Consider the following 14369-nt stretch of genomic DNA (forward strand, 5'->3'; position numbering starts at 1 on the left):
ACTGATCTTTTTTGTTGCGCTGATAGGGACTAGAATATTTGGAAGATATAAACAAGTATCCTATGAGGACCTGGAATAGATAATTGTTAACATGACCATAATCATCTCAAGCCTACAACTAAACCTTCCTTAGCCACACATATAGACTCCTTCAGATAATAGTTACGACTAAAAGAATGAGAGAATTGATAAAGATAATTCAGGGAAAACATTTATCGAACACCTCAAATTGCATAGACAGATCAGAAATATATTTCAATTGTAGATTTAATGGCAATTAGTTAATGCAATTAATGACACAGTCTAACACAGATCATTTCAGCAGCACGATTCAGCCTATAGAGAGCATGGGAAAAAATACAGATTCCGTTATTAATCATACAAACCAAAGCAAGACAGACAGTTCACTTCAGGTCCGTCTTCAGGTGATTCAGTTCAAGTCAAGCTACAACACCACATGCCACAGCAGGAGTCAAATTACCTCTCAGCTGAAAAGTTATTACCCGCACACCTTTGACAGCTGGCAAAGTACAGGATTTGTAGTCGCAGTTAGAATAAAGTTCAGTTTATTAGAGTCTATTCCACCAAGAGCGAGTGGAGAAAGGACATAAATCGAATAATAGGAATCAAGAGTCAATCTGACAGCATGTCAGGCAGGAAAGATGAATGACAGACAGCCCCCGTCTCCTCCCCAGATGGGGCAATTATACTCCAAATGTTGCAGGTTTACACCCTTTAACGTATCCATTTCATCAGTCCATGGGGTTTCATTGGTCACTCACGGTGGGCTGTCCTGGGCTGATCAGTAAATCATACAATTCTAAATGAATTAAATAACCCTTTTTAGCAAGTCTCATTAAAATTGATTATGCTCCATTTAGTTAGCATTTTGTCACATGTATGGAAGTAGGAGGTACTTATATATGCCCATAGTAAATCTGTTGCCAGGCTCCTTTCCCTGGGTTTGCAACAATATTTGCTACAGTCCTATCGAATACGCTTCTGGTGAGCAGTGAGTCCCTTGTTAGGCAGAACAGGAATGGAACTTTATAGAAAGTTCTCATAGGACTTAAGTGACTACCTCACATAATTTTAAGTTTGGTGGAAAGGAAAAAGAAACCTTTGAGGCCAACATGATAAATTAGCTGAATCACTGTTGTGTTAATATTATTGAAGATCATACATTTGCAATTTCATATAATTGTCTTCATTAATTCAGTTATGATTGTCTTCATGAACTACATGTCAGTATTAAGTACTACTAAAATTTTCTTCTTTAGTCATTATTAACACATTACCATCCAAGCATAATTTTCAATGTGACATTTTTCAGTGCATGTATTATTTTTCATATGCATTGTAAAAAGCCCATAATCTTTCTATGTCCATTTTCTTTGTAGAAAGCAATTTACTACATTTCTCTATTACTACTATACATAAATGCGTTCATTTTAATGCACATTTAAACATTATTATTCTTGAAAACTCTCTATATTATTTTTATTTTCATCTCTCTTACAACACGTAAATGCATCAGCATGAAATTCTCATTTTCCTCAGTTTGTTTACACTTTCATATCATTTCCTAAAACTCTGCATGCTTTTACGATGCAGTATGTGAACTCATATTTTCGACTAAATAGGTTACCATGGCTCATCCAGTAAAAAGTGTTGTAAATAATTTTTCAGGTAGGAACTGGTAAAGATAGAGGCCAAGTAACATCTACACTCCATCAGGAGCATTCTTGAGATATGCTTCACTACATGTGCAGGGTGACCACCTTAACAAAGTTGTTAAAGTGAGAGCCTAATTATGGATTCTCGGTTTTGTAGTCTCGTTTTACCTCCATTGAGCTATTAGACAATGGTTTATAGGTAAAACAATGTCAGGATTCAAGGCAATTTCAGCAATGATCTGGAGGGAGGTGGACACCGGGGGCAGTGTCAGCAATGATCTGGAGGGAGGTGGACACCGGGGGCAGTGTCAGCAATGATCTGGAGGGAGGTGGACACCGGGGGCAGTGTCAGCAATGGTCTGGAATGAGGTGGACGTGGGGGCAGTGTCAGCAATGATCTGGAGGGAGGTGGACACCGGGGAGAGCGTAAGCAATGATCTGGAGAAAGGTGGACACTGGGGCCAGTGTAAGCAATGGTCTGGAGGGAGGTGGACACCGGAGGCAGTGTCAGCAATGGTCTGGAGGGAGGTGGACACCGGGGGCAGTGTCAGCAATGATCTGGAGGGAGGTGGACACCGGGGGCAGTGTCAGCAATGATCTGGAGGGAGGTGGACACCGGTGGCAGTGTCAGCAATGGTCTGGAATGAGGTGGACATGGGGGCAGTGTCAGCAATGATCTGGAGGGAGGTGGACACCGGGGAGAGCGTAAGCAATGATCTGGAGAAAGGTGGACACCGGGGGCAGTGTAAGCAATGGTCTGGAGGGAGGTGGACACCGGAGGCAGTGTCAGCAATGGTCTGGAGGGAGGTGGACACCGGGGGCAGTGGCAGCAATGATCTGGAGGGAGGTGGACACTGGGGGCAGTGTCAGCAATGGTCTGGAGGGAGGTGGACACCGGGGGCAGTGTCAGCAATGATGTGGAGGGAGGTGGACACCGGGGCAGTGTCAGCAAGGGTCTGGAGGGAGGTGGACACTGGGGGCAGTGTAAGCAATGATCGGGAGGGAGGTGGACACCGGGGGCAGTGTCAGCAATGGTCTGTAATGAGGTGGACACCTGGGGCAGTGTCAGCAATGATCTGGAGGAAGGTGGACACCGGGGAGAGCGTAAGCAATGATCTGGAGGAAGTGGACACTAGGGGCAGTGTAAGCAATGGTCTGGAGGGAGGTGGACACCGGAGGCAGTGTCAGCAATTGTCTGGAATGAGGTGGACACCGGGGGCAGTGTCAGCAATGGTCTAGAGGGAGGTGGACACCGGGAGCAGTGGCGGCAGCAATGATCTGGAGGGAGGTGGACACCGGAGGCAGTGTCAGCAATGGTCTGGAATGAGGTGGACACCGGGGGCAGTGTCAGCAATGGTCTAGAGGGAGGTGGACACCGGGGGCAGTGGCAGCAATGATCTGGAGGGAGGTGGACACCGGGGGCAGTGGCAGCAATGATCTGGAGGGAGGTGGACACCGGTGGCAGTGTCAGCAATGATCTGGAGGGAGGTGGACACCGGGGAAAGCATAAGCAATGATCTGGAGAAAGGTGGACACTGAGGGCAGTGTAAGCAATGGTCTGGAGGGAGGTGGACACCAGAGGCAGTGTCAGCAATGGTCTGGAATGAGGTGGACACCGGGGGCAGTGTCAGCAATGGTCTAGAGGGAGGTGGACACCGGGGCCAGTAGCAGCAATGATCTGGAGGGAGGTGGACACCGGGGAGAGCGTAAGGAATGATCTGGAGAAAGGTGGACACTGGGGGCAGTGTAAGCAATGGTCTGGAGGGAGGTGGACACCAGAGGCAGTGTCAGCTATGGTCTGGAATGAGGTGGACACCGGGGGCAGTGTCAGCAATGGTCTAGAGGGAGGTGGACACCGGGGGCAGTGGCAGCAATGATCTGGAGGGAGGTGGACACTGGGGGCAGTGTAAGCAATGGTCTGGAGGGAGGTGGACACCGGAGGCAGTGTCAGCAATGGTCTGGAGGGAGGTGGACACCGGGGGCAGTGGCAGCAATGATCTGGAGGGAGGTGGACACCGGGGGCAGTGTCAGCAATGGTCTGGAGGGAGGTGGACACCAGGGGCAGTGTCAGCAATGATCTGGAGGGAGGTGGACACCAGGGGCAGTATAAGCAATGATCTGGAGGGAGGTGGACACCGGGGGCAGTGTCAGCAATGGTCTGGAATGAGGTGGACACCTGGGGCAGTGTCAGCAATGATCTGGAGGAAGGTGGACACCGGGGAGAGCGTAAGCAATGATCTGGAGGAAGTGGACACTGGGGGCAGTGTAAGCAATGGTCTGGAGGGAGGTGGACACCGGAGGCAGTGTCAGCAATGGTCTGGAATGAGGTGGACACCGGGGGCAGTGTCAGCAATGGTCTAGAGGGAGGTGGACACCGGGAGCAGTGGCAGCAATGATCTGGAGGGAGGTGGACACCGGAGGCAGTGTCAGCAATGGTCTGGAATGAGGTGGACACCGGGGGCAGTGTCAGCAATGGTCTAGAGGGAGGTGGACACCGGGGGCAGTGGCAGCAATGATCTGGAGGGAGGTGGACACCGGGGGCAGTGGCAGCAATGATCTGGAGGGAGGTGGACACCGGGGGCAGTGTCAGCAATGATCTGGAGGGAGGTGGACACCGGGGAGAGCGTAAGCAATGATCTGGAGAAAGGTGGACACTGGGGGCAGTGTAAGCAATGGTCTGGGGGGAGGTGGACACCAGAGGCAGTGTCAGCAATGGTCTGGAATGAGGTGGACACCGGGGGCAGTGTCAGCAAAAGTCTAGAGGGAGGTGGACACCGGGGGCAGTGGCAGCAATGATCTGGAGGGAGGTGGACACCGGGGAGAGCGTAAGCAATGATCTGGAGAAAGGTGGACACTGGGGGCAGTGTAAGCAATGGTCTGGAGGGAGGTGGACACCGGAGGCAGTGTCAGCAATGGTCTGGAATGAGGTGGACACCGGGGGCAGTGTCAGCAATGGTCTAGAGGGAGGTGGACACCGGGGGCAGTGGCAGCAATGATCTGGAGGGAGGTGGACACCGGGGAGAGCGTAAGCAATGATCTGGAGAAAGGTGGACACTGGGGGCAGTGTAAGCAATGGTCTGGAGGGAGGTGGACACCGGAGGCAGTGTCAGCAATGGTCTGGAATGAGGTGGACACCGGGGGCAGTGTCAGCAATGGTCTAGAGGGAGGTGGACACCGGGGGCAGTGTCAGCAATGGTCTAGAGGGAGGTGGACACCGGGGGCAGTGGCAGCAATGATCTGGAGGGAGGTGGACACCGGAGGCAGTGTCAGCAATGGTCTGGAATGAGGTGGACACCGGGGGCAGTGTCAGCAATGGTCTAGAGGGAGGTGGACACCGGGGGCAGTGGCAGCAATGATCTGGAGGGAGGTGGACACCGGGGGCAGTGGCAGCAATGATCTGGAGGGAGGTGGACACCGGGGGCAGTGTCAGCAATGGTCTTGAATGAGGTGGACGTGGGGGCAGTGTCAGCAATGATCTGGAGGGAGGTGGACACCGGGGGTAGTGTCAGCAATTATCTGGAGGGAGGTGGACACCGGGGGCAGTGGCAGCAATGATCTGGAGGGAGGTGGACACCGGGGAGAGCGTAAGCAATGATCTGGAGAAAGGTGGACACTGGGGGCAGTGTAAGCAATGGTCTGGAGGGAGGTGGACACCGGAGGCAGTGTCAGAAATGGTCTGGAATGAGGTGGACACCGGGGGCAGTGTCAGCAATGGTCTAGAGGGAGGTGGACACCGGGGGCAGTGGCAGCAATGATCTGGAGGGAGGTGGACACCGGGGAGAGCATAAGCAATGATCTGGAGAAAGGTGGACACTGGGGGCAGTGCAAGCAATGGTCTGGAGGGAGGTGGACACTGGAGGCAGTGTCAGCAATGGTCTTGAATGAGGTGGACACCGGGGGCAGTGTCAGCAATGGTCTAGAGGGAGGTGGACTCCGGGGGCAGTGGCAGCAATGATCTGGAGGGAGGTGGACACCGGGGTCAGTGGCAGCAATGATCTGGAGGGAGGTGGACACCGGGGGCAGTGTCAGCAATGATCTGGAGGGAGGTGGACACCGGGGAGAGCGTAAGCAAGGATCTGGAGAAAGGTGGACACTGGGGGCAGTGTAAGCAATGGTCTGGAGGGAGGTGGACACCGGAGGCAGTGTCAGCAATGGTCTGGAATGAGGTGGACACCGGGGGCAGTGTCAGCAATGGTCTAGTGGGAGGTGGACACCGGGGCAGTGGCAGCAATGATCTGGACGGAGGTGGACACCGGAGGTTGTGTCAGCAAAGATCTGGTGTGAGGTGATGAACACATACATATGTTTCTCACTTATCCCTCTTCAACCAGCTCTATCAGGCAAGGGAATCAAGCCATTTAGCCAGTGTTGGCTTCCATCAAGTATTGAGCTCCATCACTAATGAATGATTTATGACATATGAGTGCTACTGTTAAGTATTCTTGATTTCCCCCCATGACTTCATGTGCTCTAGGCAGGAATACACTTGCACACCCTAGATAGCTACATTTGTAACCCACTCTGGTGAAAGGGGTTCAACTTTGAAATGTGTCAGGTGTTTTCCATATACACTCGGATTATGGTAACTTGCAAGCAAGTGTCCAGGCCAATCAAACTCTTTTGTGAGGCCATAGTAAAAACGTTTACGTGGCTCTTCTCTGGTTTGCACCGCAAGGCACATCTTGTAATTGGATTTTAAAAAATCCTGAGTAAAGAGAAGACACAGTATTTGGTGGCACAGTCACGTCACCTGCATCACGAAGTAACCACTTAAGCCTTCTTTTCTATTTTTTAAATATAATTTGTAGCAGCAGTGAAGGGCCACAAGAAATGGAGTGCCAGGGAGAAGAGCTTTGGATGCCCACCTCCCCACCTGTGCCTGAAGTTCTAGTTCATTGTCCCTCCACAAGAACTGGAACTTCAGGCATGAGCTTAGACTACATATATCTGTGGTATTTTCTGGTTAGTGATGGCACTGATGGGAGTTGACACTGGGTACACTCGTGCATTTGGATATCACGAATGGCCTTCTCTGATTGGAGGGAAGCTTGATCTCGAATAAGTGCTCAACAACTTACTGCTGGATACTTTTGGGGATTTTCTGCTTTGGGGGTACACTGTAACTCACTATTTTTGGTCGGTTCTCTCTTGGGCTGGAAGATTCTGGCCAAAAGATATAATATCACTGTCATTTCCAGATTTGGTGTGTAAAAGCTCATGTTTGCTCGTGCAATATAGTTTGCTGTTTAAAGTTCAAAAGCCTCTAAGTTCTTGACCCTTGGAAAATCTGTGTTCATCTCTTAAAATGTAGCTTCAGTAGGTTAAGTTGCTTGGTCCTTCAGAGATCTTGTCTAGTTCAATGTTAGTCAAAGTCGGCAGATTCCGTATACCTTTGACTGAATGATGATTATGAAGCTCTGGGACCTTTTCAGCCAATGCACAGCCTGCTTTCCCAAAATTGTCGACTTTAAAATCACAAAATTTGACATTCTAATGTAATAAATGTACTTTATGAGTTGGAAATAGGTTTTGACTCACAATGTAAACATTGTGGCTCATTGCAATTTACAAGGATTGGGGTGCGTAAAAGAGACTTCAATCCTTCCTTGAGAGTCCCAATAGCACGAATCAAAGATTAAGAACCATCATTGCGGATTCAAACTAGTGACAGGTTACTGACCAGTCAAACCAGGGGGTAGGTAGGGACTCACAAAGTGGAAACTGTCTATGACTGAGGGCTTCCACTTGGAATAACAGCTGCGAGCACTGGGGAGAGCATACCGAGTGCCAGCCCCCTCAGAAGATATCAGATTCGCTTGAACAAAGCGGATCCTGGCCCTTTAAGGGGAAAGGTTGTGGCAGGCTTGCATTCAGTGATTGAGAACGCAGGAATGGGAATCAGCTGTTCCTCGCAGACCTCCATCCCTGCATTTTCAGGCATCCATAAAGATTTGCAAACAAAATCCCTGCCTCATTAATATTAATGAAAATGGATTCTGCAATTCTTATCGAGTTACATTTTTTCTCTGGTGGATTAGTAAACATGTTGCAGTGTGACAATAATGTTGCGTTGCATGGTAGATGCTGCACAAAAATGACATCTGCTTGTGATCTGAGATTAGAACATCAAGTTCTTAGTTTTTTTTCTTTAATTATCAAACTATCTCTAATCCCATCGAACAACGTGCAATTGTTCCCCTGCTGGATCAGAGCTGCCGAACGATTCCTCTAACGTTTGTTATATTTCCAAAGCAGTAATTTCCCTTGTGTATAATGCTGGCTTTCCTTGCAGTAATGACTTTAGCACAGGACAATTGTTACTTTCTATTACTCTTACGGTTGTATTCTCACTCAGGACCGTTCCCTTCCCTCACCATCTAAATTTGAGTTTTCTAGCCACACTTCAAACTCCCTTTCGATTTTCTTTACCAGTGGATAATGGTCTGTCCGTAACCCTTCCATGTTGCCTAGCATTGTCATCGGAAGTCTCTATAAAGCCTAGAATTTAGCAACACCCCTTCCAGAGGCAATACCAATGTAACTATGGGAAATAGCACATCCAAAAATAAAGCTGACTTCTAGCAATAGCTTTCAGTACGTATCATGGTCTAAAACTAAAAGATTTGCCGCGGGCTCTCGCGAGAGTCTCGGCGGCCATCTTAGAGGCAGGTGAGAGGGCTAATCAGCGAGCGGGAAAGGCTCGGCGGCCATCTTGGAGTCAGGCAGCATTTCTATTGGCTGCGAAGTACCGCGAGACTATCGGCGGCCATTTTGAAAACAGGCAAATAAGCCAATCAGAAGCGAGATTGGCTCGGCGGCCATTTTAAGGCCAGGGAAAATCGATCTGCCCAGGAAAGTGCCGATTTTCAAGGCAGAAAGGCAGAAGTGCACAACAAGCACAGGCAAAAGCAAGGAAAGAGACAAAAGAAGAAAAGAATAAAGGCACAGAGAAAGAAATAAAGAAAAAAGGCAACAGAACAAAGGAAACAAGGAGAAAATAAAGGGGCACAAATGAAAGAGAATTAAGGGCATAAACAAGGAGAAGACAAAAGGAGAACAAGGAAAGAGACAAAAGAAGAGAATAAAGGAACAGAGAAAGAAATAAAGTAAATAAAGGCAACAGAGCAAAGGAAAACAAGGAGAAATGGCAGACCCGAAACCAAGTGCGCAATACAGAAGACCACTGCCATTCAGCCTGTCTGAATCGCAAACAGGGATAAGATGGGAGAAATGGCTTCGGCGTTTTGAAAACTATGCTGACGTAACAGATGTCACAGCGGCCAAGAAACGAGGACTGTTCCTAAATTATGTGGGTGATGAGGTCGAGGATCTGTTGGTGACACTGCCAACTGCGGACATTGACACCTATGCCAAGTTAACATAGTGCCTGACGGACAAGTTTGATCCGCAAAGAAATGTCGATTTTGAGAGGTATAGTTTCATGATCGCCTTCCAACAGGCTGAGGAATCACTAGACGATTTCGCAACGAAGTTGAGGAAACTAGTGACTCACTGTGCATTTGACAAGTTTGATAACGAGCAGGCCATAAGGCTACTGATCATCGCAGGCTGTCGGGACATAGAATTCTGAACAAGAATACTGAAAGAACCGATAGCGTTGGAGAACATCCTCGCACTAGGGAGGGCAGAAGCGCGAGCAACAGCACACGCGAAAGAAATGGAACGTGGCAAAGGAAGAGGTGGAGAACAAATTAATCGGATGGCGAGCAACAACAACAAAACAGGAAATTGGAGACAAGACAGAGGCGGCCAGGCAGGGAGGAAGCAACAAGAAGGAACGTGCTACAGATGCGGACTAGAGTTCCCACACCGAGGCAGCCCATGCCCAGCATTTGGCCAGACGTGCCGAAAATGCAACGGACGAGACCATTATGCAAGTGTTTGTCAAGGGGCACAGTTCAGAAATGACCGTGGAAGAACAAGTAGAGGAAGGATGCCGACGCGCAGACACATCAGGCATGTCGAGACAGGAGTGAGGAGTTCGTCCGCAGAATCAGGGGAAGAGGAAGAAGAAGAGAAAACGGAGCGGCTATACCTCATGACAGAGGTTAACACAGACTCAGAAGAAGATGAAGAAGAGTGCGACGAAATAATATGCCTGGTGGACAAGAAAAAAATAAAGAAAACGGAGTCCGTAACAATCAAAGTGGGGCCACACGATACCACGTTTGTGTTGGACAGCGGCGCAACGTGCAATATCATGTGCGTCTCTGAATATGAGAAGATGAAAATGAAGCCGACTCTGAAGCCATCCCGAGTGAAAGTATTCACATGGGGGGCAAAGCGACCAGTGATCAACCTGGGGAAATTCAAAGAGGAACTACGATACAAGGATCAAAGGCTAACGGAGCAGATACATGTGCTCAAAGGAGACATCCCAGCGCCATGCTTGTTGAGCAACGTAACAGCACAAGTGATGGGGCTGATGGAAATGACGTATCAGATGTCAGAAAAAAAAATAAACATTCTAAAAGAATATCCCAAACTGATAGAAGGTTTAGGAAAGCTGAAAGGACGGCAGATAACATTGCACATAGATGAAACAATAAGACCAGTTGCGCAACATCACAGAAGGGTGCCCATACACCTACAGCCACAAGTCGAGGAAGAGCTGGAGGCCCTACTAAAACAGGACATCTTAGAACGAGCGGATGGACCGACACCATGGGTGTCACCCATCGTGGCCGTTCCAAAGAAGGACAAATCGAAGATAAGAATATGTGTGGACATGAGGATCCCGAACAAGGCAATTGAACGTGAGCGACACCCAGGCCCACATCTAGACGACATGATTAGCTGTCTCACAGGCACGAGAAGATTCTCGAAACTGGATCTATGCAAGGGGTACCACCAACTTGAACTAGACCCTCAGTCGCGATACATCACGACGTTCTCCACCCACCTCGGACTATTTAGGTACAAACGTTTGAGTTTCGGGATCTCATCGGCTGCAGAAATATTTCAGGAGACAATTCGTTAAGTCATCAGGCCGGTCAAGAACAGCCTGAACTACAGTGACGATATTCTAGTGTTCTTCGGTCACATATTTTCCAACAAAGGAATGCGGCCAGACTGCAGCAAGGTAGAGACATTGGAAAAAGCAAAGAAGCCCACAGACGTGGCAGAAGTGAGATCGTTTCTGGGGCTAGCAAGTTACTGTGCAAGCTACATTAAAGATTTCGCCACTGTCAGCGCGCCACTGAGAGAGCTGACGAAACAAGGACAACATTTTCAGTGGACCAGCGAGTGTGACAAAGGGTTCGAAGAGATAAGAAGGGCAGTGACAGCAGTGGATCATTTGGCCTACTTCGACACAAAGTTATGTACAGAGCTGACAGTGGATGCAAGCCCCGTGGGGCTGGGAGCAATTTTAGCACAACATCAGCCCGGGAGAGATTCCCCAAGACACATCGTTGCGTACGGGAGCAAGAGTCTGACAGACGTTGAGAAAGGATATTCACAACCCGAAAAAGAGTGTCTGGCAGTAGTGTGTGCCTGTGAACATTACCACATGTTCGTATACGGAAAACCGTTCACGATCGTGACTGACCATCAGGCTTTGATAACAATCTATGGCAACCCGAATGCAAAGATACCGCCAAGAATAGAAAGATGGGGAATCAGGCTCATGGACTACAATTTTAAAATTATTAACAAGCCAGGAAAAGAGCAAAACCTGGTTTAAATGGCCCTGGCAAGCATCCATGCTACTGCTTTGTCAGAGTGAATCCTGAAAGATTTAGGTAGCATGAATGCCATAGCTTAAATTGTCCCCCTCCGAGAGAGGGGCGGGTACTTGGGAAACTCTATCCTGTGTATGTAGAAGGGAAAGTTTTCATGAACAAGCTTGTCTCTTGGATTGTTAAGCACCTTCTGAGCGATTCAACACCCATCAGAGGTAACAAGTGCTATATGAATGCAAATCTTTCTTCCCCTTTTATCCATCCGCTATCCTTCTCACTCCAAGTAACTGACTAATATCCACCACTGAAATTACTTCATATTTCACCATATTAATTCACCACTAATCCTTTGTAGGCTTCCTGAATAGCGTGCGTCAACAAGCGCTATATAAATACAAACCTTTTTCCTCCTCTATCATTCTGTTATCATTCTGAATCCAAATAACCAACTAATCTATCCACCACTTAATACGTACTTGCATGTTTCACTATACTAATTCAACACTAGTCCTCTGTGGGTCCCGGAGTAGCGTGCTACCCGCCGAAAAAGCGCTTTGACACCTCGTCAGGGTTAGTAAGAGCTATATAAATGCAATTACGATACAATACAATAGAAATGGGTGATATTTGCACACTCCTGTTGCAATAGACCAGCAGTCAGAAACCCAAACCGCCTGGTCCCTGTTGTAGGAAGGCCCGACCAATTGAGACAAGCAGTCAGAAAACCACCTGGTCCCTGTTGTAGGAAGGCCCGACCAATTGAGAGCAGGGATTCCAGCACTGTGGTTTTTTTCATGCATGTAAGCCATGGCGGCATAGGTATGAAAAATCAATAATATCCACACACCATGGGAAAAAAACTTTAAAGATGTAAGAAACATTCTTATTTGGTTTTTGAGAAACAAACTCCCTCTTTGTGGGTTTCTTTCTGAAAAATAAAAAGAATGTCACGTAATGCTACACAGTGTTGGCAAAAAGACACATTTTATCAAAAAGAGTTCCCTTCATGTCAGCAAAAACACTTTCAGCAAAAGCTTCCCTTTAGCATTGTGGAGAACTCTAAATTTTGTGGCAGATCACTGTGTAACGGGTGAGTGAGGGTTTCGGTGGACCACCCATTAAATGCTACATGAGGCCTTAGTAATCTCTTTCCATTGTTTTGTTGGACTAATTGTGCTAAAAGTAGAAACTACTTTGTTGAACATTGTACACAGTGCAAAATTATCATTATAATATAGAATAATCTATTTTGGAGGTTAAAAACTTTTAATGAATAGATGAATACATTCGATTAGGAGGTAATTGTCTTTGTATTCTGGGGTGTATTTACTGTCTCACTATAGACAGCTTAACCTTTCTGGCCTAGTATATAATACTGTGACATATACTGAGAGTGGCCTTTGCTCATTTTTTGATGGCTTCCTTTTACATTTTAACTCCCTGCTTTGTCCTGATTCAGTGGTTTTCCTCTTTATTATTGTGTTTGTCCTGTCCGTGAAGTATTGCTGCTTTATCATGGTTTTTTAAAGAATGAATTGTATCCTTCCAGAGCCTACAGGGGCAACAGTGTTCTTTCTTTCGAATTTTCAATCGCATTTTAGTTTTAGCACTCCGTGGGAATGCTTTGCGCTTGCTCTGTGGCCTAGTTGTGCCTGGCCGCTCTCCACCCTCTTTTGTCCATGTGTCAACTTTGGATTTCTTCCCTGAGGCATTGATCACTTCCCTCTGTCCATCTCATTACAACCCCCTTCACTCTTTGCTGTTTATTCCCTATTTCATCCCGAAACTATGCTCTTTATTAACCCCTCTCAGCGTCCCCCCTCCCACTCCTTTGCTCTGTTGTCCAAGTAGACTCTGGCTAGAGCTTCCCACCACCAACAATGCTTGTACAATTGCGGTGCGACCTTTAGCAAAGCTAATGGCCTTCTTGGAATTCTATTTTCTTGTATTTGAAGTTATAGTTATACAGTTCCAAGATGACTGGTACCGTGGATCCCATTTTGTGAACTGGCAACATGACAGCCATCTTGGAAAGGTATGCACATAATAAACAATAGTAAAATCTAATTCCAAAATGGCCACCATGTTCCGTCACATTGCGTCTTCATATAACGTGACACAAGGTGGCTGCCAAATTGCATCATTTGCATCTGTACACAACGCACCACACTTTCACCACACACACACTGGCTAAGCCAGTACTGGCAAAGCAAGATTGGCTTTGCTTATGCTTATTTCAAACTGTGGACCCTGCTGCCAGTCCTACATGTTCTGACAGAATGTTTGCTTGTATTTGTTTGAATCATTCTGGTATTAGATCTACACAGGAGAGCCCCAACACATTGTTGTAATGTGACAATATGAAGGGTGCACCAACAGTACCTGACCTTATGTATGTATTTATAAACATTTGATGCTCATCATAACACTCAAAGATTAAATTGTGTCTGAACTTTAGAATACACCCCTTCCTTCCTTTTCCAAGCCCATAGTTCTTATTCCTATCCGTATGTACTCCTTTGTCTCCGTGTACGTTTGAAATAAATATTGTTTTGGGTGCTCCAAAATGGCTTTGATTTAATAGCAAAAGATGTGTATCTTGTGAAGTATGCTCTGGCTTGCTAGTAATGTGTGATTTGATTGGTATAGAGAATTGTTCAATAAGATCCCTTTTCCTGTTTTTAATATCTGTTATATGCAGTGTCCATTTTCTACTAACAGTGATGCAGTTTGGAAAAGGGAAGTCTTGCTGCTATCGATTTCTGACCAAAGGACAGCAATGGATCTGGCTTCAGACCCACTACTATATCACCTACCACCAATGGAACTCCAAGCCTGAGTTCATTGTGTGCACACACACGGTAGTAAGGTATGTTGCACTTTTCTGATGTTTTTCATGTTCTGACGTGAACTGCAATATTATTTGGAAGTGTGGAGTGAGCAGCCTGCATCATGGAGCAAAACTGCAACTGTCCCTTATGGCATTTTG

The 14369-nt window shown here is 47.1% G+C and overlaps 1 protein-coding gene across 1 annotated transcript in view; it reads left to right on the plus strand.

Annotated features, from left to right (window-relative positions):
* The window catches only part of NPAS2 (neuronal PAS domain protein 2), a 420609-nt gene that overhangs the window by 276636 nt on the left and 129604 nt on the right, over positions 1 to 14369 (plus strand). Inside the window, exon 11 of the mRNA XM_078658025.1 lies at positions 14102 to 14249. Coding sequence (XP_078514151.1) covers positions 14102 to 14249 — 148 coding nt within the window. The remainder of the gene's footprint in view (positions 1 to 14101; positions 14250 to 14369) is intronic.

Source organism: Lissotriton helveticus, chromosome 8 (assembly GCF_964261635.1).
Source record: "Lissotriton helveticus chromosome 8, aLisHel1.1, whole genome shotgun sequence".
NCBI classification, from domain to species: Eukaryota; Metazoa; Chordata; class Amphibia; order Caudata; family Salamandridae; genus Lissotriton; species Lissotriton helveticus.